Here is a 25,211-nt window from a genome sequence, read left to right as displayed (position 1 = left end):
TTCACTCTGATTTTCTTGGGTTTACTTTGTGTTTGCATGGACCTGAGGAAAAGATCAGACTATTATGATTATTAAGATGAGCTTTGAAAACAAACAACTTGAACATCATCTTCGGTCTTGGCAGCACTTCTAATGACAGTGAGTCTCCTTTTATTCATTGACCGCTGCCTTGCTTGTCAGGTAAAGAGCAGAGTCTCAGCAGCATAGTGATATAGCTGAGAAAACCCGTCCTTTAATTTAAATAAGCAACTGTATTGTTAGCTGTCAGAAGGAGAAGGAGACTAATTCTGCAATGAGCCTGTCTGTGGCATCACAGAATAGCAACAGATAAGCAAGCAAATAAATGAAAAACATATTTGTATGCATGAAATACTGCAAGTCCCTTTAGAACTATCAATTTACAGCATTTTACAACTTTGGTATGTAAAAAATTCATGGGATAACCTTCTTAATGTGTCATTTGACTTTACTTGTGATCTTACATTAAATCAAAATGATGTACTGGGTATTGGATGTGTGTGATAAAAAAGTTAATAAATTACTGCTGATGTAATGTTTAAGTGTTTACGCTAGATAATGTCTTACATGAAGCAGATGTCTAAGGCTACTTTCAGATTTCCGTTTTCTTTATCCGGCACGATGCGGCGAAAAACCGGACTACCGGATCCGGCCGCAAACGCTGACACCAGATCCTTCTTTCTGCCGGATATATTCCTGGCAGAGAAGGTCTTCCGGGCATGCGCAGTGCGAAAAACCGGTCCGGCGTTTGGAAAAAACGTTGCATGCAACGTTTTTTCCAGATGCCGGACTGGCAATTTTGACTGGATCTGGCAAAAACCGGACGCGCCGTATGTGATAATGAAACTCTATGGGAAAAAAACTGGACCCGGTGGCAACAGGCGCCGGATCCGGTTTTTACACATTTCGCCGCATCGCGCCTGATGCAGAAAACCTGAAGTGTGAAAGTTAGCCTAAATGTATCATGCCTTAAAGGAAACCTGTTACCTCATTTTTCGCATATAAGCTGCGGCCACCGCCATTAGGGGCTTATCTACAGCATTCTATAATGCTGTAGATAAGCCCCCGATGTAACCTGAAAGATAAGATTAGAAAGGTTAGATTATTCTCACCCGGAGGGCGGTCCGGTCCGATGGGTGTCGCGAGTCCAGGTCCGGCGCCTGCGATTACGTCCTCTTATTTGCTTCTTTCACGGCTCCTGCGCAGGCGTACTGGTTTGCCCTGTTGAGAGCAGAGTAAAGTATTGCAGTGCGCAGACGCTGGGCCTCTCTGACCTTTCCCGTCGCCTGCGCAGTGCAGAACTTTGCTCTGCCCTCAACAGGGCAGAGAATTATGACAGAAGCAAGAAAGAGGACGTCATCGCATGAAGATGAGAGGACCTGGACCCGGACCCGCGACACCCATCGGACCCGGACCGCCCCCGGGTGAGTATAATCTAACTTGTTTTGATTATCTTTCAGGTTATATTGGGGGGCTTATCTACAGCATTCTAGAATGGCCGCAGCTTATATGCGAAAAATGAGGTGACAGGTTTCTTTTAAATGTCTCTTTGCCTTTGTAGCTCGTCTATAATGAGATTTTTGGGTATAAAATATTTAATATATGTTACTTTTTCTGCGACCTTTAATCCCAAGTCCTTTATTTAGTTTTATAGGTCACTCTTGATTAGTATAGTGTAGGACTGGCTCCTATCACAATGGATTTCTCTTGCGATTTATGCTCCTGACCCTTTTCACAACCTGTTTATCTTATTGATTGTTTAGATCATTGCTCTTGACCAAGATTGTGAAGACCGCTTAATGAGTCCTACATTCATCATGAATAAACCATTGTGGCCTCTCCAGAGGTGTTTATTTCCAGCCTTATTAAGCAATAGGCTAAAACTGCGTGCATTGAATATCTAATGAAACTGCAAAGGAAAAATGTTATTTTTAAGTTTCTATTTTCTAAATTAATGTGCATGACACTGAATATTTAGTGTAATATGTTTGGGATTAAAGCCGATTGGATTTCTTCTTGAAAATATTTTTTTTTAGCTTTAAACTTCACTGGAGGGTCAATACATTTACTTATTTCCTGTATAGACCACACAGGAGAGTGTAGGGGCTTATAAGGATCTGAAGAGAATGGTAGTCATTGTATTATTACAGTCTCCAATAACTAATGGACCCAGCCTCATCCCACCCAGCCAAGAGTCACAGGAAAGATGCATACCGAGCCATGTCTTTATGTATAGTGTTATTATTCTGCATTATCTAGACATCCAGCTGTACAAAAATCTACTAACTTCTGATAAGGAGATAACTCTGCTGACTCTGTTCCAATCTGCACAGCAAAGGTGTCCAGTGAGCTGTTGGAAACTGAATGTGTTTGTCTATTATACCTGCTCTCGTGGCCAGTGGAAAACAGATATTTTTATGGATGGTACAGAGCTAAATATTTATATATAAAAAAAATGTTCTTAATATCAAAACTTTATTTGAAAATGTGTAATTTTCTGATAAAATTTTCACTGTGGTAAAGATACAAAAGATCCTGAACAAAAAAATATTTTAGAAAAGTTTTCCTCATCTCTCAGGATGGGGTCTAAACAAATTTTTTGTTCTAAATATATATGACTAATGCATATACACTATGGTACATTTGTGTACATAAGCTCTATGGCAAGAAAAATCAGAATTTTTATTATTAGAATAATTATCTGGAAATTTTGTTTTAAAATAAGATATAAGTAGGACTCTGCTCTCAAACACACTTTATTCTATCAATTTTAGCTTGAAAATGTATTCTCTATTCACAGCTAATAGGTTTCTAGTCGTAAATTGCATCTTCAATGTGGATGATTTGCGATTCTTACCTTGCTGCCATCTCCCTGTAAAATGAATCACACTTCTAGCAATATGGTAGGAAATTAAAAGAATCTTGGTTTTCCCTCTGCTTCGTGTTTTCTATGACTTCCAACTTTGATGTTCGTGATCATCCTCTTTGATATTTGCTTTAGACTACATTGCATATGTAATAATGCGTTTCAGAATAAAATAGACCTGTGTGTACATTAAATGAAGCGGAAAGGATAGAGCAGCAAATAATTTATCATCTAGCAGTGGGAGGTAGTGTATAAATCAAAGTGAATTCTTATGTTTCTGAATGTTAGTCTTTGGAGCCAAATCTGATGGTTGATTAGAGAATATTTTCTTTCTTTTTTTTACCAATCTACCTCCCATACAAACAATACCACTTCTTCCCAATACATGCACCAAATCACATTACAGATCATCATTGTATGGAATGTAATACAATGTTTTTTCAGTATTGCTAATTTCCTATAGCAATGCACAGATTTTTATATACTGTATTTTTCTATAAAGTTTTTTTACCTGCAATTTTTGGGGAAACCACATGTCATGCTCCAGCATATGTCATACTATGGAATATTTCTCCTCTATTTAAATGGTAATTGCATATCACTGAGACAACATACAGCAACACATGGAACCAATCTGAAGAAGCCAAGCAGCTGGTAGAGGGCAAGAGCATCGATCTGAACCAAGACGAGTGTCTCAGACTACCGTAGACTCCCAGTAGGCACTGTAACTAAGCATTAGCAATACATCATATCCCTGTACTAAAGGAGGTAAGCTAAAAAGCAACCAAACAAAAAAATAAGCAGGTAAGTAAAAAAAAAAAAAGGGTGATTATACAGGGGTTGGACAAAATAATGGAAACACCTAACGTTTTGGCATCATAATCTTCGAACATGTTATAAACATGCAAAATGTGACATATGGTAATGTTTTGTAGTTGATTATTTGTGTTATGTGATATGTGTATGTAAATTAACTGTTTGTAAATTAACTGTTTGTTTTACAGAATTGTAAGAACATTGATGAAAACCTGATACCAATGGCAGGCCTCTCGGATTTTCAAAGAGGCCAAATTGTTGGTACTCGTATGGCAGGCGCTAGTGTAAAAGAAAGTGCCCGAATGCTTGGCGTGTCAAGAGGTACTGTCTCCAAAGTAATGACTGCGTTTGAAAGAGAAGGAAAAACGTCCACAGCAAAGCACAGGTCCGGCCGAAAGTCGAAGTTGACTGAGAGAGACCGTCGGACTCTAAAGCGAATTGTGAGAGAGGATCGCAAGACCACAGCTCCGAAAATCACTGCTGAGCTCAATGAACACCTACAGAACGCATTTTCCGTGAAAAATGTTCGTCGGGAGCTGCCCAAATCTGGATTCCACGGAAGAGCTGCAATTCGAAAACCGCTGCTCTCAATGACAAATGTTTCCAAGCGTTTAGAGTGGTGTAGAAACCTCCAGAATTGGTCCCTCAAGCTGTGGAAACATGTGATATTCTCAGACGAATCATCGTTTACCCTATTTCTGACCTCCGGCCGAGTGTACGTTTGGAGACCGCAGAAAGAAGCATTCCATCCAGACTGCCTTCTCCCAACCATAAAACATGGCGGAGGTTCTGTGATGATCTGGGGTGCTATTTCGTGGAGATCCGCCGGGCCAATGATATCCCTTCATGGAAGAATTAACAGCCGCGTTTATTTAGGCATTTTGGGTGACCAAGTGCATCCTATAGTTCAAGCACTGTTCCCGGAAGGGAACGCCATCTTTCAGGATGATAATGCACCAATTCATACAGCTAGAATCGTTAAAGCATGGCACGAGGAACATTCTAATGAAGCTGAGCATCTAATCTGGCCCCCACAATCCCCAGACCTCAACATTATTGAGCATTTATGGCCGGATTTAGAGATTCAAGTTAGACATCGATTTCCGCCGCCATCGTCGCTCAAAGAACTGGAGGGTGTTTTAACTGAAGAATGGGCTACAATTCCTTTGGAAACAATTCACACCTTGTATGAATCCATACCTCGGAGAATTGAGGCTGTAATCGCCACAAAAGGTGGACCTACACCATATTAAACTAACTTTTGTTGATGTTTCCAGGTGTTTCCATTATTTTGTCCAACCCCTGTAATACCCAATTTGGAGTCCTATATGATATATACAGTATATGACCATATCAGGCCACCCAGTGGTTGTGCCATAACTTCCAGTCTATCAACATATTTTTTTTTTTGCATGCCATAATGAATTTGCAAAATGAGAAATTGATAGATATTGAAAGTTAACAATTGACACATATTGTAAGTATTGGGGTAATGTTTTGGTAATAATTACTCATATTCCTATCATTGGTTAGCAATGAAAATGAGAAATCCGTGCAAAGTGACACAAGCTGCAGATTTTAAATTGGCAGCAACTTGATGATTTGCGCAGATTTCACCCTTTGCCGTATATAGGTTGAAGCCCTGCATCTTGTTTGGACTTTTCCTTTTACATGTGTACTGTCTTCATCGTCAAGAATTGGGTACAGTGAATAAGAGAAGATGTGAATGGTTATAGTAAATCCCTGGTATCTTATTTCCCTTTCACTCTTTTCTGCAAGTCTGCTTTCCCCTTTATAGCACGCACTGCTCTAAGCACTCAAAGAAAATCCATACCAACAGATTTTTTTCAACAAATCATTTTTTTCCAGAAAATTACAATACAAGTAATTTTCTCCATTTATTAATCAACAAACATTATTAAATATCAATAGTATATGTATTCATTGCCTGCAAACTATTCATATGGTTTGTGCAAGGTAACTTAAATGGCTGCTTGAATAATTTAAAAAAATATAGGATTACTTTAAAAAAAGATCTTGTAGTTTGAGTTTTGGTACTAACTAATTGGAATTACACTGTGTTGATATCCATAGATAATCCTTGAGTCTGAGGGCACACAACAACTTGTATAGTAGGTCATGGTATCATGATCACTTAGGGAATTTTGGAAAAGGGCAAATACCCAAATGCCTGCTATCACATTAGAAAAGCTCTGTCCATCTTTCGTTTTGTGTATAATAAAGTGATGTCTTCTGTATTTTACTATATCGATGGGTACAAAATCTTGGACTTTTACCTTGAATCTCGCACATCTATTAATGTGAAAGGGAAATTGTTTGTCAGATCACCTTTTTGTATGCACCACTGGCTGGTACAATAAACATACAATAGCATCTTAGTGATTGAGTGGTTGAAAACAGTCTTAAAGAAGAAATGTAAAACGCACACCTGTAATGAATGCCAACTTCTTTAATTAAATAGGTCTAAGTTAGGCTGGGATCACACATGCGAGGAATACGGCCGAGTCTCGCATGTTAATACCCGGCACTGCCACCGGCACTCAGGAGTGGAGCCTGAGGCTCCATTTATTGCTTTGCGACCGCACTCCGATCCGAGTGCCAGCGGCAGTGCCGGGTATTAACATGCGACACTCAGCCGTATTCCTCGCATGTGTGATCCCGGCCTTAGGCTACTTTGCGCACGGCCGCTGTGAAGCTCTGCCCACGGCTGCACCTCCTCCGGTCTGCTCCGCCTATGGGCGCATGATGCTGCATGCGACCTGCGTACCCTATCTTTAGCATTGCCAAAGCATGCATCCTTTTGACGGTGCGCCTTGCGCACCAAAATGCAACATGGTGCGTTTGGTGCAGGTAGGCGCACCGTCAAAAGGACGCATGCGCCGGCAAACGCATACCTGCGCACGGCCTGCGTACCCAATGCTAAAGATAGGATATGCAGGTCACATGCAGTGTCATGCGCCCACATAGGCGGAGCTGACCGGAGGAGGTGCAGCCATGGGCGGAGCTTCACGGCGGCCATCCGCAGCTCTAGGAAACGCTAGTGTGAAAGTAGCCTTAGAAGTAGAAGCTAAGCATCCACACACTTTCAGTTCACTTCACCATTAATAGGGGCTATTAACAATAGTATATTGACTGACGTGGCATAGTGTGGGGTGGAACCAACAGGGGAAGTTTCCCTGGGCACCAAATTTTATGGGAGCGCAAAATTCCATCCCCAGTGCAGATTCTTATTAAAGTTGTGCAGTTGTGCTTTCCCTTCAGCTGGCAAGCCAGATGAGTAAAGCAATCAGTGACTGCTGTGACATCTTGGTCAGTGCCGCAGGTTCCTATGTGAAGTGCAGCAGTCAAAATGAGTCTGTCATTTACTGCTGTGCTTTCCATATGTAGGGACAAAGATGAAGCTCTGTCAATATCTTAAAAGGAGCATTTTCATTGCAGTTGTTACCTATCCATGCATGGCATCTGATGACACTCATATTTTGACTGCTGTGCTCTGCAGAGGCAGTTAATGAGATGACAGAGTCTTCACTATGCTCTCCCACAGTTGCTTGCCTCTCCTCTGACTTATTTAAGAGGAGAGATAAATACCTGCTGTGGTAGTTGTTTCAAATTTTTAAAAAATATTATCTGGGAAAAAACTAACATTTTAACAAACTTCAAGACTGCATAATTTTTCAAACCCTAATTAGGGTTAAGGTAAGACATAATTATATGAAAAATGCAAAAATGTAATTAAAATATAACAATCTACATTTAAATGTTATAATTTTGACAAATTTCTAGGGAACTGACAGCTGATACATGCTGCCTGATCCATGGGCTATATGATTTCAGCCATATACAGTCCTGACCAAAAGTGTTAGCACACTTGAAATTACTCCAGAAAATGAAGTACCGTATATACTCGTGTATAAGCCGAGATTTTCAGCCCATTTTTTTGGGCTGAAAGTTCCCCTCTCGGCTTATACACGAGTCATATACCTGGGGGTTGGCGGGGGAGGTGGAGCAGGGGTGTCAGAGATCATACTTACCCCCCCGGCGCAGTCTCTGCAGCCCCCCCGCTTCTCCACGATCTCCCTTCCTGCTTTCAGCGGTCATGTGGTACCGCTCATTAAACTCATGAATATGTGCATATTCATGAGTGTAATGAGCGGTATCATGTGACCACTGAAGGCAGGAAGGGAGACTGTGGGAGAAGTGGGGGGGCTGCAGAGACCGCGCCAGGATGGATGAGTATAGCGATATTCACCTGTCCGGGGTCCATCGCTGCTCACCGCTGTCTGCTGCATCCTGTGTCAGTGATGTTTAGGCAGCAGAGGGCACGATGACGTTGTTAGTGCACGCTGTGCCCTCTGCTGACTGAACAGTCACTGACACACGAAGCTGCAGACAGCGGTGAGCAGCGATGGACTCCGGACAGGTGAATATCTCAGGTGGCGGGTCCTGAGGAGGAGAGGTGAGTAATGCATTTTTTTTTTTTTTTGCAACATCATATGGGGGCATAATAAATGGAGCATTTTATGGGGGCAGCATATGGGGGCATATTCTATGGAGCAGCATATGGGGGCATATTCTATATATTATCTGCACCCACAAATTAATGTTTCAATTGATGCAGGGTATTATGAAAGAAGAGACAATTACTTTGAAAAGCTGTTTATTTTCTGGGAGTTACTTACACATTTTAAACCCATAGTTCATTATTACATTGTTATGTGGAATGTGGTTGGCAATGAAGACAACAGAGCCAAAGAAGAGATTTGCAGCATAGGCAGCTTTTTCCTCCTCTGTTTCCAGCAGTGTGACAAGTCTCTCCCCACACAGGGAGAGACTTGTCACTCAGAGAAAGTAGGCGGGGAGAAACCACCAGGGACCTGTTTGTCCTACTATTCTCTTGTGTTGCTTGGTCACCGGCAGTTATTAAATTATATTTTCTCAAAAATGTTAGACAAATATGGCTGAAGTGATATCAGCTGTCAGGTTTCTTTTAGTTAGTTTTTGCTTAGAGTGTCAAAGGGAAAATTATGATTAGATCAGTATTTTTAAAATATAGAGTACAAATGCTTGAAAGATAAGGGGTTCATTGCTGGACTGGTGGAAGGGACTTGGGAAATACCAATAACCATGGGTTGGGGTGTAAAATACGTACATTGCCCTGGGCACTGACAACCCATGCTATGCTACTGCATGGCTCTTACTCATTTATACTACAAATATACAGTATGTGATTTATAGATCCTCAAATTGATTCAATTTGGCTCAAATTTTAGTATAATTTTATCAAATTTGTATTTCCAGATGAAATATAATAATTTGCTATTCAATTTGTGGCAACTTGACAAAAAAAGCCTGCCGATTTTTTACACACTGCAAGACAATGCGTCAGCCACAGAAGGCAGGCATCACCTCATGCATGACTGCGCAGATTTCCCGTTATGCATTCCAGCGATCACATTACATGCTATAGCACAGCTAATCAGGAGGGAATATCATAGCCTGTATTAAACTCAAGACAGGGAATGCGGCAGACATTTTCAGTTAATTTAGAATAGTGAGAGGACTGCTGAGCTCCAAGTTAACCAATAGGTAGAATGAGAATGCCCTAAAGCATTGGACAAATACCCTAGACAATTATGTGTTGTACAAGGTCAGCGGTGAAGAAAATTATTGTAGTAGTTTGAGTACAAATGTGAATAGATTTAATTCTCAGATATACTGTAGAGATGTGCCAGCACCAGTGACAGTTTCAGTGTGACTTGATCAGTTATATGCTGTAGCTGATACGCGTATCTGTCCTGCTGGATTTGAATTGAAATTACACATATTTTTCCTTCATTCATAATGCACTAGAAAGCAGTTCCAAAACATTAATGTACAGTATATGTTAAAGAAAAAACAATTGTCTCACAGACTATGTGCTTGCTAGTCACAAGCAACTGGGCTGATGTTTTGGCTTTTCTTCAGCTTCCTTTTTTGGGAAGGTTGAATAATTTTGTTTTTGTTGTGGATTCCCCAAAATCCAAACATTTCACTTTGACTGACTAACTCAAAAAATGTGAATGTCATAGGCAATTATTTTAGCATATCTGCTTTGCTATTAAAATTTGACTAATGTACACACCACATCAATACTGCTCCCTGTTGCAGGTGCTAGCTTTTTGAACATTTAGCTACCTAGAATTATTTTTGGGTAGAGGGATGAATTTTGCATGATTTTGCACACCTACTTTAGAACATTCTACTAGTCCAATTTGACACAGTACTGCCTGATGCCACATTTGGCTTTCTGCAAGTGTACCCACCTATCTAGCTTTTCTTGCTGTGTCCTTTTTTTGGTAAACGATGAGTAATTAGGGTTGAAAATATTTTAAAAAATTAATTTGTTATCCAAAATGCATAGCTATAGAATAAGTGGCAATGGTCAGGGTAAAAGAAAAATCTGTATGCTACTACAAAGGAGCAGTACCACTACAAAATGAAATTCATAATTGGCTTCCTTAGCCTCAAGGCCAGACTATTGCTGGGAGGAACTTCAGGGTATTTTGGAATATGACACATCACTCATCTCATTCACAGCAGGATGTTACCTCTGACAGTGACACCGTCCGTTTGAGTCCATGTTCTGCACACAATGGTCTGTCTGTTAAGAAATAAGGAAGAGGGATGATTTTTGAAAAAATAAAACGACATAAAAAGATACTTCACGTGTTGTGCTATTAAGTGGACTGTTGGTTCCTACTGGTTTCTATCTGGTTCTATGATGAGGGAGGCTACATTGACATTTTTAAGGCTGTGTTTGTGTTGCAGCTTGAAAGAAGTTGGATATAGTTCAAGAATACCTCAGAGCATTGCACACATCTTCTCAAGGCTATTGGAGGTTTTGCAGTATTGTGATCTGAGGCAAATTAATACACGTCCACAGCTTTTGATAACTATTCGGTAAATCTGGTGAATTTGCATTTCAAAAAAATGCAATGATCTCTACTGGCAATGTATCAGGGGATTGATTTATGAGTATTATCAGTAAGATTTTTCCCCAAAAAAAATCATGTTTGTACATATGCTGGTCTTATGAACTGTAAATTGGTTGACACCGTTTATATCAGTTACCGCATTCATTCGTGAGTAAAGTGTTTTCATTCATCTGCAAGAGCTATTGTTGTTACAAAGAAGAGTTCATAAAAGGTTACGGTGCGCTACCCAGTAAGGTTTCTGATAACAGTATTTGGTAAAAAAAAAGTATCAACCTGTGGATTCAAATAAAGGTAGCAAAGTTTTACCAAATATTGGTATCGGAAACCTCCCTGTGACGCGCACCATTCCCTTACTGAACTCTTAGATGCTTTTAACCTACTCAGCTCCAGAGTGCGTTCTCTTCTTGTGCCGTCTCCCACACACAAGGAACAACCATCCTTAGCTGTCGCACCACCAGTGCACCACCTTATCATATTGCTTCACACTTGTGAAAAAGCACTTAAGAAGCCACAACTTCTTTAGGTTTTTTCCCCACCTCGCACCAGCCTCTTTAGTTTGAAGTCACCACTTTTACTCTTCTATCTTCTGCATTGCTTGCTATGTTTTTTAAACTTTATTGACCACATGTCAAAAAGCAAAGTGTAGCATCACATTATGGACACTATTTTCTAGAATATGAGAAGACTATAAAATATAATGTACAAATTTTAGAATGTGCCAGAATGAATCTGTGCTGATTTGGGTTGACTAATGCAAGTATTTTGTATCAATAAGTATATGATTTCTCTTAAAGCCCCTGATACCAAGGAGCCCCACAAGTGGAGCAGCTACCCCATCAAGCACAATCAGCACACCTACGAAAAGAGATAGCACAGCACTCCAAGACCTTTTCATCCCTCCTCCTCCAGCAGAGCCATACACACCAAGGTAAGACTCAAAGAATGATATTTCACGGTTTGATGTCCAATATAATGTTTATGAGCCTAATGGTAAAACAAGTTCCCTTGACAAATGTCAGATAAATAGGTATGCTGTACAGATTTCAGTTAAACAAATTAGATGGCACAATTCATAGAAGCAAAGATTCTGTCCTCAGCCCTTGCCCAGTCATCTAAAAATTTCAAGATAGCTGCAGGGTGAAATTGAAAAAAAAATGAAATATCCCAAAATATGATTCTTATTTTAGAGATTCTTCAATTCCCTAATTTGTAGAAAGTCCGTATGTAAATATTTTTTTTTAAACGGTAATGAGATCAAATGTGTATGTTGGAGGAGCATACTGTTAGTGCACAGGCTAATATTCTAGCCTATAGACCTATACCACAACATAGTATAAAATAAAAAATGATGACAAAAATTAAGATGTCTTCATTCTGATTTATAAGAAAATAAAGGAAAGCTATTATTAAAAAAAAAAAAGTGGAAAAAAATGCACATTTTTTACTTTAAATAAAATGCATTAAATACGGTATATGTTCCAAGACACAACAAATTACTTATCAACTCAACTATCCTTCCTACAAAAACATGAGTAAAATCATCTAATATGGGCATTGTATACCTCCAAGCATAATGCTTCCCTCAAATTATATGGCTTAATAAAGTTAGGCAAAGAGATATTTAGAGAAGCCTTCTAGTCCAAAAAACAAGTTTTTGAGGATTACCTTATAATGATCATAATCCAGACTCTAGGAGTCATGCAGGTCATGACCTAAAGCAGGGTTCCCCAACTCCAGTCCTCAAGGCCCACCAACAGGTCATGTTATCAGGATTTCCTTAGTATTGCACAGGTGAAGCAATATATAATTATCACGTGAGCAATACTAAGGATATCCTGAAAACATGATCTGTTGGTGGGCCTTGAGGACTGGAGTTGGGGAATAGTAAATGTATGAGGACTACCACCTTTCCAAAAAAAGAGATATGATATGGAAAAGAGGGATCTATTGGATTCCCTTTTGATAGCAAAAACCAAACCCCCTAAGTGGAGTTAGAAGAAATTGCAGTTTGGCCGACAGCTGTATTGATATGCTTTGATTATTTTGTTACCTGTGTCGATATACAACCATCTATATGAGATATTTATTGGTAGATAAAAACAATTTTGTTTTTATTCAACTGCCAAGGTGGGCCACAGACATTAGATGGACTAGATCTGTCAATAAATCTCAAATGTCATTGGCTAATTTTTAATGGTGGTCATGATGAATAAGCTGTAGGTTGCCCACTTTCATCAATGATGTACTTCATAATAAAATTAAATGGCAGAATATAATTTAGTATTACCACTTTGTCAAAAGAAATAGAAAATCCCCTGTAGCAAAGACATCCAGCATAAACAGATTGAAATACTTACTCATTGATAACTACTCATTGATCCATATTCTAACTGTAAGCAATCTAATACACAGATCAACCGGTATGATGCTGTAATGCCCACTGAATGTTAAACACTTCTTAGACTTTACTGGTTATTATGTCTCTTGAGTAAAAATGATTTTTCAGCAGCTAATAGAGAACTATTCATGTTAAGAGAATGTGAACGGCTCTCTTGAGTCACACTGGTTTTCCAAAATTGTACATGGGAGCATAGCAAAGTTATATATAAAATATATATTAAAAACATGTTATTTTGCAAAGATTAGTTATATACAGTATTAACACATTCCAAAGACATGCTGCTAATTTCCTTAGTTTCATTTGGCTTTTACTGCATTGTAGAGTGTGTGTGATATGGAAATTAGATGGTTTTATGAATGATCATAATTTCCGCAGATGGCTTGGGTATGTTGAGTGTCAGGAATATTAATTTGTCAGGACTTTCTTAATCCGACAAATCCTTGATAACACAGGCCGGGAAGGTCACGAGTACTACCCGCTGTGATCTTTGGAGCAAACAGCTCTCTGCTGCCTCCTATCGTCCGGACAATTACAAGATTGGCCGACGATCAACGGAGAAGGCCACAGCCTATTCGCACCACTAGGCCGGCTATCTGAAAATTAACGGTGAGCATATGGCATATACACCTCTGGATTCCAACACAGGGAATATGTGTATACAGCCCAGAACGGTCAATGCTAACATCACGATAGCCCCAGACTGCTCGCCGCCATCACCACTCTGTCTTGGTCAAATGGACACCGCTTAAGGTAGCTTATGCCTTCGAGGTGTAGTTTACAGAACAGAAGGAACAAAATTATTAAATTTTATATTTAATCCAAAGGGAGACAGTATTTATGAAAAATATATTAAAGATTTTTACAAGGGGGACAAAACAATACAGCATAAACAGTTACAGAAAATAAAAGGGATTAACAGGTGAACTTACTATACCGGTCATAGAGACAATTCAGTTTAGCTGAAGGAGAGCGCTTCGATTTGGCAGTCAATAAACGGGATCCATGCATACACGATATGTAACTCCCTGCACGAACACTGATGATAATTGGGATTGATCTATTATCAGACCCTGAGTCCCACCCACACATCCCTCTGTGATGACCTCACAAGGTCCCGGATGTGGGCTGGTCTCAGCCCTTCATGGTTTTAGGAACTCCCAACTTATGCAATAACTCCTCATAGTGCGAACAAGTTTGAGACTGGTGTCATCTTTTGTATCGGTATATTATCTACCCTTAGAGACCAAACATGGCTTAGCTGCTGGCGGTTGTATAGATTTGGGGCCTTTTGGTGGGGTTTATAATTAAGAGAAAATATGTGTATCTTTGCCTAATTATCCCGGTGCTGAAAATGTACGTCTCATTAATACTGGATGTATAGAAATTCCAATATTCTATATTTTCTCCCGGAGACATACTGTCTTCTGATTTACTGTAACTGCAGTGACCATGGCTATTTGAAAAGGGTGTCTGATCTTCCTTTGATCAATTCAGAACCTAATTATCTTTTCCTGTCTCTCTCTCTGTTGACAATGCACATCCTCTTCAGTCACCAGGGCATAAAGAGGTATCCTTGCATTTTAATTAAGCTGCTTCACATCTCTGTACATTGCTTTTTACTTAAAGGCAGTTGGAGTGCTAGCTCCTGTCTCCTCATGACAAACGGTTGGAGAAAGAAAAAGTGAGGGGATCTATGAGGGTCCTCAAGTATTTTTTATATTTTCCATGACATTGAGATATATATGAATGTATATGTGTGTGTGTGTGTGTGTGTGTGTGTGTGTGTGTTTTATATGTATGTGTATAAATATATAGCGTGAAGGAAAAATAAGTATTTGTTACCCCTGCCGATTTTGCAAGTTTTCCCACCACAAAGAATGGATAGGTCTGTAATTTTTATCATTGGTACACTTCAAATGTACACTGAGTGTGTATATGTATATCTGTGTGTGTGTATATATATATATATATACATGCAGTAGAGACCAAAGGTTTGAACACACCTTCTCATTCAAAGAGTTTTCATTATTTTCATGACTATGAAAATTGTAGATTCACTTTGAAGGCATCAAAACTATGAATTAACACATGTGGAATTATATAATTAACAAAAAAGCGTGAAACAACTTAAAATATGTCTTATATTCTAGGTTCTTCAAAGTAGCCACCTTTTGCTTTGATTACTGTTTTGCATACTCTTGGGATTCTCTTGATGAGCTTCAAGAGGTAGTCACTGAAAATGGTCTTCCAACAGTCTTGAAGGAGTTCCCAGAGATTCTTAGCACTTGTTGGCCCTTTTGCCTTCACTTTGCGGTCCAGCTCACCCCAAACCATCTCGAATGGGTTCAGGTCTGGTGACTGTGGAGGCCAGGTCATCTGGCGTAGCACCTCATCACTCTCCTTCTTGGTCAAATAGCCCTTACACAGCCTGGAGGTGTGTTTGGGGTCATTGTCCTGTTGAAAAATAAATGATGGTCCAACTAAACCCAAACCGGATGGAATAGCATGCTGCTGCAAGATGCCGTGGTAGCCATGCTGGTTCAGTATGCCTTTAATTTTGAATAAATCCCCAACAGTGTCACCAGCAAAGCACCCCCACCATCAAACCTCCTCCTCCATGCTTCACGGTGGGAACCAGGCATGTAGAGTCCGTCCGTTCATGTTTTTTGCTTCGCACAAAGACACGGTGGTTGGAACCAAAGATCTCAAATTTGGACTCATCAGAGCAAAGCACAGATTTCCACTGGTCTAATGTCCATTCCTTGTGTTCTTTGGCCCAAACAAGTCTCTTCTGCTTGTTGCCTGTCCATAGCAGTTGTTTCCTAGCAGCTATTTTACCATGAAGGCCTGCTGCACAAAATCTCCTCTTAACAGTTGTTGTAGAGATGTGTCTGCTGCTAGAACTCTGTGTGGCATTGACCTGGTCTCTAATCTGAGCTGCTGCTAACCTGCGATTTCTGAGGCTGGTGACTCGGATGAACTTATCCTCCGCAGCAGAGGTGACTCTTGGTGTTCCTTTCCTGGGGTGGTCCTTATGTGAGCCAGTTTCTTTGTAGTGCTTGATGGTTTTTGCCACTGCACTTGGGGACACTTTCAAAGTTTTCCCAATTTTTCGGACTGACTTACCTTCATTTCTTAAAGTAATGATGGCCACTCGTTTTTCTTTACTTAGCTGCTTTTTTCTTGCTATAATAGAAATTCTAACAGTCTATTCAGTAGGACTATCAGCTGTGTATCCACCAGACTTCTGCACAACACAACTGATGGTCCCAACCCCATTTATAAGGCAAGAAATGCCCCTTATTAAACCTGACAGGGCAAACCTGTGAAGTGAAAACCATTTCCGGTGACTACCTCTTGAAGCTCATCAAGAGAATGCCAAGAGTGTGCAAAGCAGTAATCAAAGCAAAAGTTAGCTACTTTGAAGAACCTAGAATATAAGGCTGGTTTCACATTAGCGTTGCATTTCGGCGCGCACGGCGCACCGTCAAAAGTGCGCAGCACGCTACTTTCACACTGGCAGCGCATGATCTGCGCACCCTATGCTAAAGATAGGGTGTGCTGATCGCATGCGTGCAAATGCGATAGTAGGCGGTGATCCTGGATGGGGCGGGCAGGGAGCCGGATCGGGGCGGGGATTACCGACGCAGTGCGCAGCGTTGTTTCAACGCTAATGTGAAACCAGCCTAAGACATATTTTCAGTTGTTTCCCACTTTTTTTGTTAATTATATAATTCCACATGTGTTAATTCATAGTTTTGATGCCTTCAGAGTGAATCTACAATTTTCATAGTCATGAAAATAATGAAAACTCTTTGAATGAGAAGATGTGTCCAAACTTTTGGTCTGTAAGTATTGAACACGACCCCAATTTTCTAAGTTAAATATTTATAAAGGTGCTGTTGTCAACAAATTCTCATCAAATGTTGGTAACAACTCCTCCAATCCACACAGGAAAGAAATCAAACCATTGATGTCCGCAAATTAAGTTATGTGTAATAATGAAAAATGAGACCGGGAAAAAGTAGTGAACATGCTTATGAATTGTAGTTAAAGGGAACCTGTCAGTACTTTTGGCCAATTTAAAATACGGCCACTGCCTTTTAGGGCTTATCTACAGCATTCTATAATGCTGTATATCTGCCCCTAATCTGACCTGCAAGATAAAAAAAATTAGTTTTATTATACTCACCTGGGGGACGGTCCGGTCTGATGAGTGTCGTGGGTCCGGGACCGGCGCCTTCTTGTGATGCCACCTTCCTGCTTGGTTCACTGCTCCCTGACATCACGGTCCTGCGCAGGCGTACTTTTCTGCCTTGTTGAGGGCAGAGCAAAGTACTGCAGTGCGCAGGCGCTGGGCCTCTCTGAGCTTTCCTGGCGTCTCTACACTGCATTACTTTGCTCTGCCCTCAACAAGGCAGAGAACTACGTCTGCGCAGGAGCGCGATGCCAGGGAGCCATGACGCAAGCAGGAAGATGGCTTCGCAAGAAGATCAAGAAGATGGGAGGCGCTGGACCCGGACCCACGACAACCATCGGACCAGACCGCCCCCGGGTGAGTATAATAAAACTTATTTTTCTTATCTTTCAGGTCGGACCAGGGGCTTATCTACAGCATTATAGAATCCTGTAGATAACCCATGAAAGGCAGTGGCTGTATCTTATATCAGCCAAAAGTGCTGACAGGTTCGCTTTAATACTTCGTACAAAAGCCTTTGTTGGTGATGACCGCTTCAAGATGCCTCCTGTACAAAGTGACTAGATGAATGCATTGCTCGTATTTTTATGTTTTTATTTCTTAAATACTGGAGTTGTAGCTCTGTAACAGAAAAATAGAGTGCTGCCTATTTTTTAATGCATGTATTTTAATAAAAACTTGGGACGATTTAGTTTTGACAGTAAAATTCCTCAGTGAGCTTGTGTGAAATCAAGGTCTCTAACCCTTATTTTTCTTCTATTGAATCATCTTCTAAGCTGCTTTCCGACGAATTGTAAGTTAAATTGAGATTTCACTGCTAAGGGCTCATTAAAGACGTCACGCAAGAAAAATGGTCTGAGCTTCATCAGTGACTTTATCAGTATTTCATCAGATTTCCATTGTGTATACGGGTTTCTCCAGAGTTTGGTCAGAGTTTCATCAGTTTTTCTCGAGTAGGAAAAAAAAGGTTTACAGATTCTATCAAACAGTCCATGAAAAATGGACAGCACACAGATGGCATTTGAATGCTGTCTGATTTTTTTTTTTTCATGGACCCATAGACTTTCATTGGCGAGTTTGATCCAACTCTCAGATTAATGTCGGATAAGTCTCCGTGCTTTTTTGCAGACTTCTCAACCCATGGAAAAAAAGCAAACATATGAACTATCCCTTAGACTGTCATAAGTATGAGTGCTATCCATGAAAAAACACTGATGGCACTCGTACAACAAAAACTGGCGTCTGAATGAGCCCGAACTCATTCTGCAGTATGCTATATACAGTATAATACAGAGGCTAAAGAAGGCAAAAAATCCAACATTTTAATGGAACCGTATTGGAGAAATGCTAACTAGCCTAAAATGCATATATGAGAGAGTAAAAAAATGTCTTCAAGGTATTCATGTCCATTGAGATTTTGATACGCAATAATAAGCATACCTGTAGGACAGTAGTGCCATCACACTAATGCATACACTAGTTTTGCTAATATAGTGCATGCCAGGTAGGTTGCTTTGTAGCTGCAGCTAGTTGGAGATACAGTGGGTACGGAAAGTATTCAGACCCCTTTACATTTTTCACTCTGTTTCATTGCAGCCATTTGGTAAATTCAAAAAAGTACATTTTTTTCTCATTAATGTACACTCTGCACCCCATCGTGACTGAAAAACTGAAATGTAGAAATTTTTGCAAATTTATTAAGAAAGAAAAACTTTTGAATTTGCCAAATAGCTGCAATGAATCAAAGAGTGAAAAATTTAAAGGGGTCTGAAACTTTCCGTACCCACTGTATAAATGTATTCTCGGCAGCCGCTGCCTCATTGTTGTCGCTAGAACCATCTAGTAAATTAGGATAGTGGGATAGAAGGGAACAAAGACTTGCTTGCTATAAGAACTCTATTCCTTAAGCATTTCTGTAGAGCAGCTCCAAAGGTTTGTTTTCAACAAATATATATGTTTTTTTAAGAGACGAGAAAGGCAATCTGCCATGTGAAGACGTGAGCCGTCATATAGTTGGAAAACCAGTATCAAAGGGGTCAGAGTCTCCAAACTCATTTCTGGACCAGGAGTATAGAAAACGATTCAACACTGTAGAGGAGGATGCAGTGCTTTATTGCTACGAATATGACAAAGGAAGATCCAACATGCAGAGTCGCAGAGAAAGCACTCCCACATATGGTAAGTGCTACTGATCTATGTGCCTGATGAAACAGTGTATACAAGGCTTCTTTTACGTCACGTTTTTGTAATCTGCAGCAGTTCACATAGTGTAATCAAGAAAAAATGCATTTTAACATACACATTACATCTGTTCTTGTGTTGCTTGTTTTTGTAAAATTGATTCCTTTTTTTTTTAGGGGATAGCAGATTAGGTGATTGCTTTTTGGAAATGAGTGTTTTATAAAACACAAACTTTAACATATGCAAGTGTGCATAAGTTTCCCATTTTAATTTAAAAAACAGACACCGACAACTGCTATCAAACAATTGGTATTAAATAATGTAGTAAGGAAATTATTTTTTTGATATCACATAACCTTTAAAATGTAAGAAACCTAACCTGAACTTTGCAGGCACATGTTTAATAAAAGTTGCTATAGCATATCGTGAATTATTTAGGACAAAGCAGAACATTTCCACCTATGTGTTAACAGATAATAATTAGTGATGAATAATATGTTCAAGTCCCCATGGCTGCATGTCTCGCTACTGTTTGACAAGAGCAGCACATGCAGGGATTGCCTAGCAAACAGATCCCTGCATGTGTTGCGGCTGTCGAACAGTCGCGAGACATGCAACCTCGGGGACTCGAACATATTTTTCGAGCATCCAGCTTAACTCAGTTAGCATCTGAGCTTGCTCAGATAACACCTTATCCAAGCACGTTCGCTCATCACTAATAAGAGAAGATAATGATCAACATATCCTGTAAGCCTTTGCTACTTAGGAAATAAGGATATATATTTAGTGTGTGTGTATATATATATATGTATATATATATAAAATCTAGCTCAAATCAATAATTGGTGTGACCGCCCTTTGCCTTCAAAATTGCATACATTCTCTTACACTTGTACAATGTCAGGGATTTTGTAGGATTGTAATCAGATGCATGAGTGTGCAGTTACACCAAACTGGTGATGATGATCATTATTTTCATATGTAGGTTGAAGTAGTCATTAACTGAAACAGAAACCGCTGTGCAGATGGCTTAAGACAAGGTGAGGTAGCACAAAACTCTGTTAGAAAGGTGAGATTGTTCAAGACCGTTTAGGCTGTATGCCCACGTAGCGTTTTTTTAAGCGTTTTTTTGCGTTTTTTTCGGGGTCAAACCGCATCAAAAACGCTTAAAGGAAGCATCCCATTCATTTAAATGTATTTTGGCCTTTTTGTGCCAATGGATGCGTTTTTTACCGCTAAGGAAACGCTTAGCGATAAAAAACGCAGCATGTTAATTAATTTCCGCTTAGGTCCGCGTTTTTGGCTATTTCCTATAGTCCAAAAGACGCGCGGAAAAAAACGCATAAAAAAAGCGCGTTTTTTTGCACCAAAAACGTGCAAAAACTCGCGTTTTCTGGGAAGGAGAACCCTTTTCCTGAGCGTTTAAAAAACGCTACATAGGCACATAGCCTTAATGTCACAGCTCACACAGTTAGACTCATGTGCACAGGGTTTAAGGGACAATAGCAGTGAGTGGAAAGATGATGCTGATAGATTACAAATATAAATTTATTGGTCACATTTTACAGCCCTTAATACACTGTAATTAGAAGAGATACTGTAGTAAGCGTAAAGAGGGGCGAACCCTAGCAGTAAAGTTCGACGTCCGTACCGAACACCTACTGTTTGGGCATGGACATCGAACACTGACTTCAGCAGGAAGTCCATGTAACTGTTCGGGTTCAGCCCCCGCAAACACCGGGTGTTTGTCACGTTGTCATGCGCATGACAGTTCGGCAAACACTGCTTCTGATCGACGGTCAGACAGCCACAGTTCCAACGTTGTCAAATAAAGCCTTCAGCTGTGATCAGCAGTATCTCCGGTCACTGGCGTCGGCTGATGAAACCACTGCTCCCATCAGCCATTGTCTACTGCCGCTAATAACATTGAGAGCAGAAGCAACTGATGAGTGTAATCATCAGCCAGCACATGCACTCTAAATAAATATTTTTTTTTAAAAAATGGCGTAGGTTCCCCAGCATTTTTGATAACCAGCCAGGCAAAACTCACAGCTAGGGGCTGCAACTGTCAGCTGTCAGCATTAGCAAGGCTAGTTATCAAGAATAGATGGGTCACCATGCTGTTATTTTTAATTATTTAACCAGCGTCAGGTCCCCCCATTTTTGACAACCAGCCTTGTTAAAGCAAACAGCTGGGGGCTGTTATTCTCAGGCTGGTAAGGGGCCATGGACATTGCCCACACCCATAGCAGCCCACAGCAGCCCTGAAAAGGTGCATCTGTTATCGCTTTACAGTGCAGGCGCTGGCTGATGATTACTCCCATCATCCGTGTCTGCTCTCGCTGTTATTAGCAGTAGCAGGTGTCTTCTGATGGCATCAACCCCTTCACAACATATGATGCACATTTATACCATATGTTGTGTTCCTGACATTGATGTGGAAGCGATTGCGGGGCACTGATGGGTTGCCATGACAGACGGGTGTCTGCTAAAGACCTTCATGCTTGTCATGACGATTCTCCTGTGAAAGCCAGCATTTAGATCACAGGTTCAAGTCATTAACTGAGGGGACTATCAAATACAGTGAAATGTTTTTGTTTTTTTCATTTTTTGAATATAAAAAATACAAAAGTTCACTTCACTCACCTTTACCACATTAAAAATAAAACAATTTTTAAAAAATGCACATAGTTAGTATCTCTGTGTTTGTAAAAGTCTGGTCTAAAGTATAAAATAAATTAATCCAATCGGGAAATGGCGTTAAGAGGAAAAAATAAATACATTTTTTTGGACACCGCAACATTACAATAAAATACAATAAGATGCGATCAAAACATTGTATATAAATGACATCAGTAAAAACATCAGCTCAGGGTACAAAATATAAGCCCCCACACAGCCCCATACGGCTTTTGGAAAATGGTGATAATTAAAAATATATATATTTTGTTTACTTATTTCCAATTTCTTTCTCTCCACTTAAATAAAGAAAACTTTACTTTACATGTTTGCTATCTGTGTAATTGTACTGACCTTGCAAATCATATAGTTTTGACATATACTGAATATGGTAAATTAAAAAAAAACTGTGAAATTGCACTTTTTTGCAATTTCAATGAACCTGGATTTTTTTTCCCACTTTGCATCACATGATAAAATGAATATTGTCACTCAAAAGTACAACTTGTCCCACAAAAATCAAGCTTTCATATGGTTTTGTGAACAGAAAAAAGTTATGGCTCTTGGAAGAAGGCGAGAAAAAAAAATGAAAAACCTAAAAACAAATTGGCCGTGGAGTTGAAGGGTTTAATCTTCACTTATGTGCTGTCAAACACATTAGCTGTACAGTTTCTTGAGTGTTTTATGATTTTCTCTACATATGTCTGTGGCTAAGCTATGTAAGCTGTGAACTGTGATTTCCTCTCACTATCAAGATTCAATTACAAAATGGTTGCTGTTTTCCCTGCTCCTGCTTTTATACATGCAATGGTAGTCGTGATATATGTGATGTGATGTGATAAGTGCAAGGCATTATGGAGATGCATATGTGGCTGTGCCAGAGGTCATGTGAACTTTCTCTGCCTGATGCTTCCTTCTACGTGGCCGGTTTAGCCATTTGTACAAAGCAATTCCTAAATTGTTCAAATTTGCTAAGTTCCATATCTTCATAAAAATTCAACATGGAATCGATTTGCTCATGTTGAGTGTATGTTTGAGTTAAGTTTAAGGCCGTAGTCCCACAAAACGTTTGAAAAATTGTCGAGAGTTGCACGAGTTTAATGTGAGTGTCATGGTAGTACCATCCGATTTTTCACACCTAGCATCAGATTTACAATGCGATTTTAACATGAGCTTTTACATACAGCAATTCTTTGTCATTTACACATCATTTTCAAAGGAAATATTCATCAATACACACACATACTAGATAGAATAAAAGCCGGCAATTCATGTGCCGTGTGCAGTAAAATCACAGAGTGACAGATTAGAATATATATATATATATATATATATATATATATATATATCTATATATATATATATATATATCAGTGACACACACATATGTACATACTGTATATATTACATACATGGATAGATAGAAGAAAAAATGACAATTCATCTGCCGTGAAATCACTGCAGGAGCCGACAGAAAGGACTCACTCTCGCAGTGCTGTCAGATAGGTAATAGGATTATACCAAAAAACCCAAAACAATTCAGAAAAAATGTCAAAAAAGTATTAACTGAGCATGCTCACATGTTAGTCATATATATTAATATGGTTAAATGCTCAAAATGTAATCATAAACATCAAGAAAATAGAAGCTCAAAATGATTTCAAGAATAATACAAAATTTATTTAAGCATAAACAATGTGACAAAAAGAGTGTCTGGGTACGCACACATGGAGGTAGGAGAAGGGAAAAAAGGGGAGAGAGATTGTCCGGAGTCGAGTGATGAAGATAAGCATGTTCACAATAATCATTTATGCATTATGTGACCCAATAAATTGTAAACACACCCCAGACAAAAAAAGAGGGAGGGGCGAAAGCACTCCTCTGAATCTGCCAAACAGGGCACCGAGATTAAATCAATAATAAAAATACCAGTCTGATAGAAGTAAGGGCCTGTCAGGGTTAAATTAACCAAATCTGAATAGGATGTATAATGACTAAGTTCTAAACTACACTATTCAGAACAAGGTACTGACATAAATATCGCACCCATTATAAATAGAGTGCATTACCTTCAGACATGGTGCGGTGTGACCGTGGAGCAGGGAACAGGTGGCGCTTCCGAAGGCCTCGACGCGCGTTTCACCACCCTTGTGGTTTCATCAGGAGGCGTGATTTTAGTATCGGCGTCAGGGGTTTAAATTACAGCAGCTGCAGCGACTTGACAAATCGGCGCACATACAGCATGTTGTGTACCGCCCATGGGCGGGGAAGGCACACACGCGCCCTCAGCGATAGGGAGGAGGATCTGCCGATCATCGTCACCTATCGTCCAGGCGTCGTGCGCGTCGCCCCGATACCACGGCGGGCAAACAGCGCATGCGTGGAGTGCGTCTGTGCCATTAGAACAAAAGTAAAAATGAAAATAATAATAAGTATAAATTGGAAGTAAATAGGCGCGCTATAAACGCCCGTGAATAGAGAGAAGGGGACCGACACGCTCCCATAGCTGGAACAGGGAAATCGCTCCCACTCATTAACCAAGCACTGCGCCTACCAACCCAAAACCCAAAAAGGGACATAATGTATATATGACTATATCGGGGCTAAGAATAATGAAGGGATTCTAGACAGAAATGGATTCTAACGAAATCAGATACCTATCCATATCAGAAATACAAAACCATGAAAAATCCTACTTATAATGTCTAACGTTATATATTAACGTCTTACTATATTAGAATATGAGCAGTACATATAGATGGAAACAGGCTATTATCATGGCCATTATAGAGCATAAAAACCATAATATACAAAGATTATATGAAATATTGATTAGCGGACGCAAGATGTCCTTCATCAAGGTGCTCAGGGATATGAAATGTCCATAATGACGAATAGTTCCAACTGGTTACAACGAAGAATCCATTCAAAGGCAAATTGTCAGTCAGCAGCAAAAGCAGGGGTACACTAGGAAAAAGGTGAGAGAAATTAAAACCCAATAAAAATACCCTGACATTTGAGTGAAGATTAAAACAAAAACAGAATTAAAAAACTAAA

General features: G+C 39.7%; 1 protein-coding gene across 6 annotated transcripts in view; it reads left to right on the top strand.

Annotated features, from left to right (window-relative positions):
* Positions 1-25,211, top strand: part of CNKSR2 (connector enhancer of kinase suppressor of Ras 2) — a 589,838-nt gene that overhangs the window by 315,208 nt on the left and 249,419 nt on the right. For all 6 annotated transcript variants that reach the window (XM_073565850.1, XM_073565849.1, XM_073565848.1 and 3 more), the window contains 2 exons: positions 11,490-11,623; positions 19,261-19,472. In XM_073565850.1, coding sequence (XP_073421951.1) covers positions 11,490-11,623; positions 19,261-19,472 — 346 coding nt within the window. The remainder of the gene's footprint in view (positions 1-11,489; positions 11,624-19,260; positions 19,473-25,211) is intronic.

The sequence above is a fragment of the Dendrobates tinctorius genome, unplaced genomic scaffold, assembly GCF_039654945.1.
Source record: "Dendrobates tinctorius isolate UK_male_01 unplaced genomic scaffold, ASM3965494v1 ptg000016l, whole genome shotgun sequence".
Classification (NCBI taxonomy): Eukaryota; Metazoa; Chordata; class Amphibia; order Anura; family Dendrobatidae; genus Dendrobates; species Dendrobates tinctorius.
This window is presented reverse-complemented; position numbering and strand designations above follow the sequence as displayed.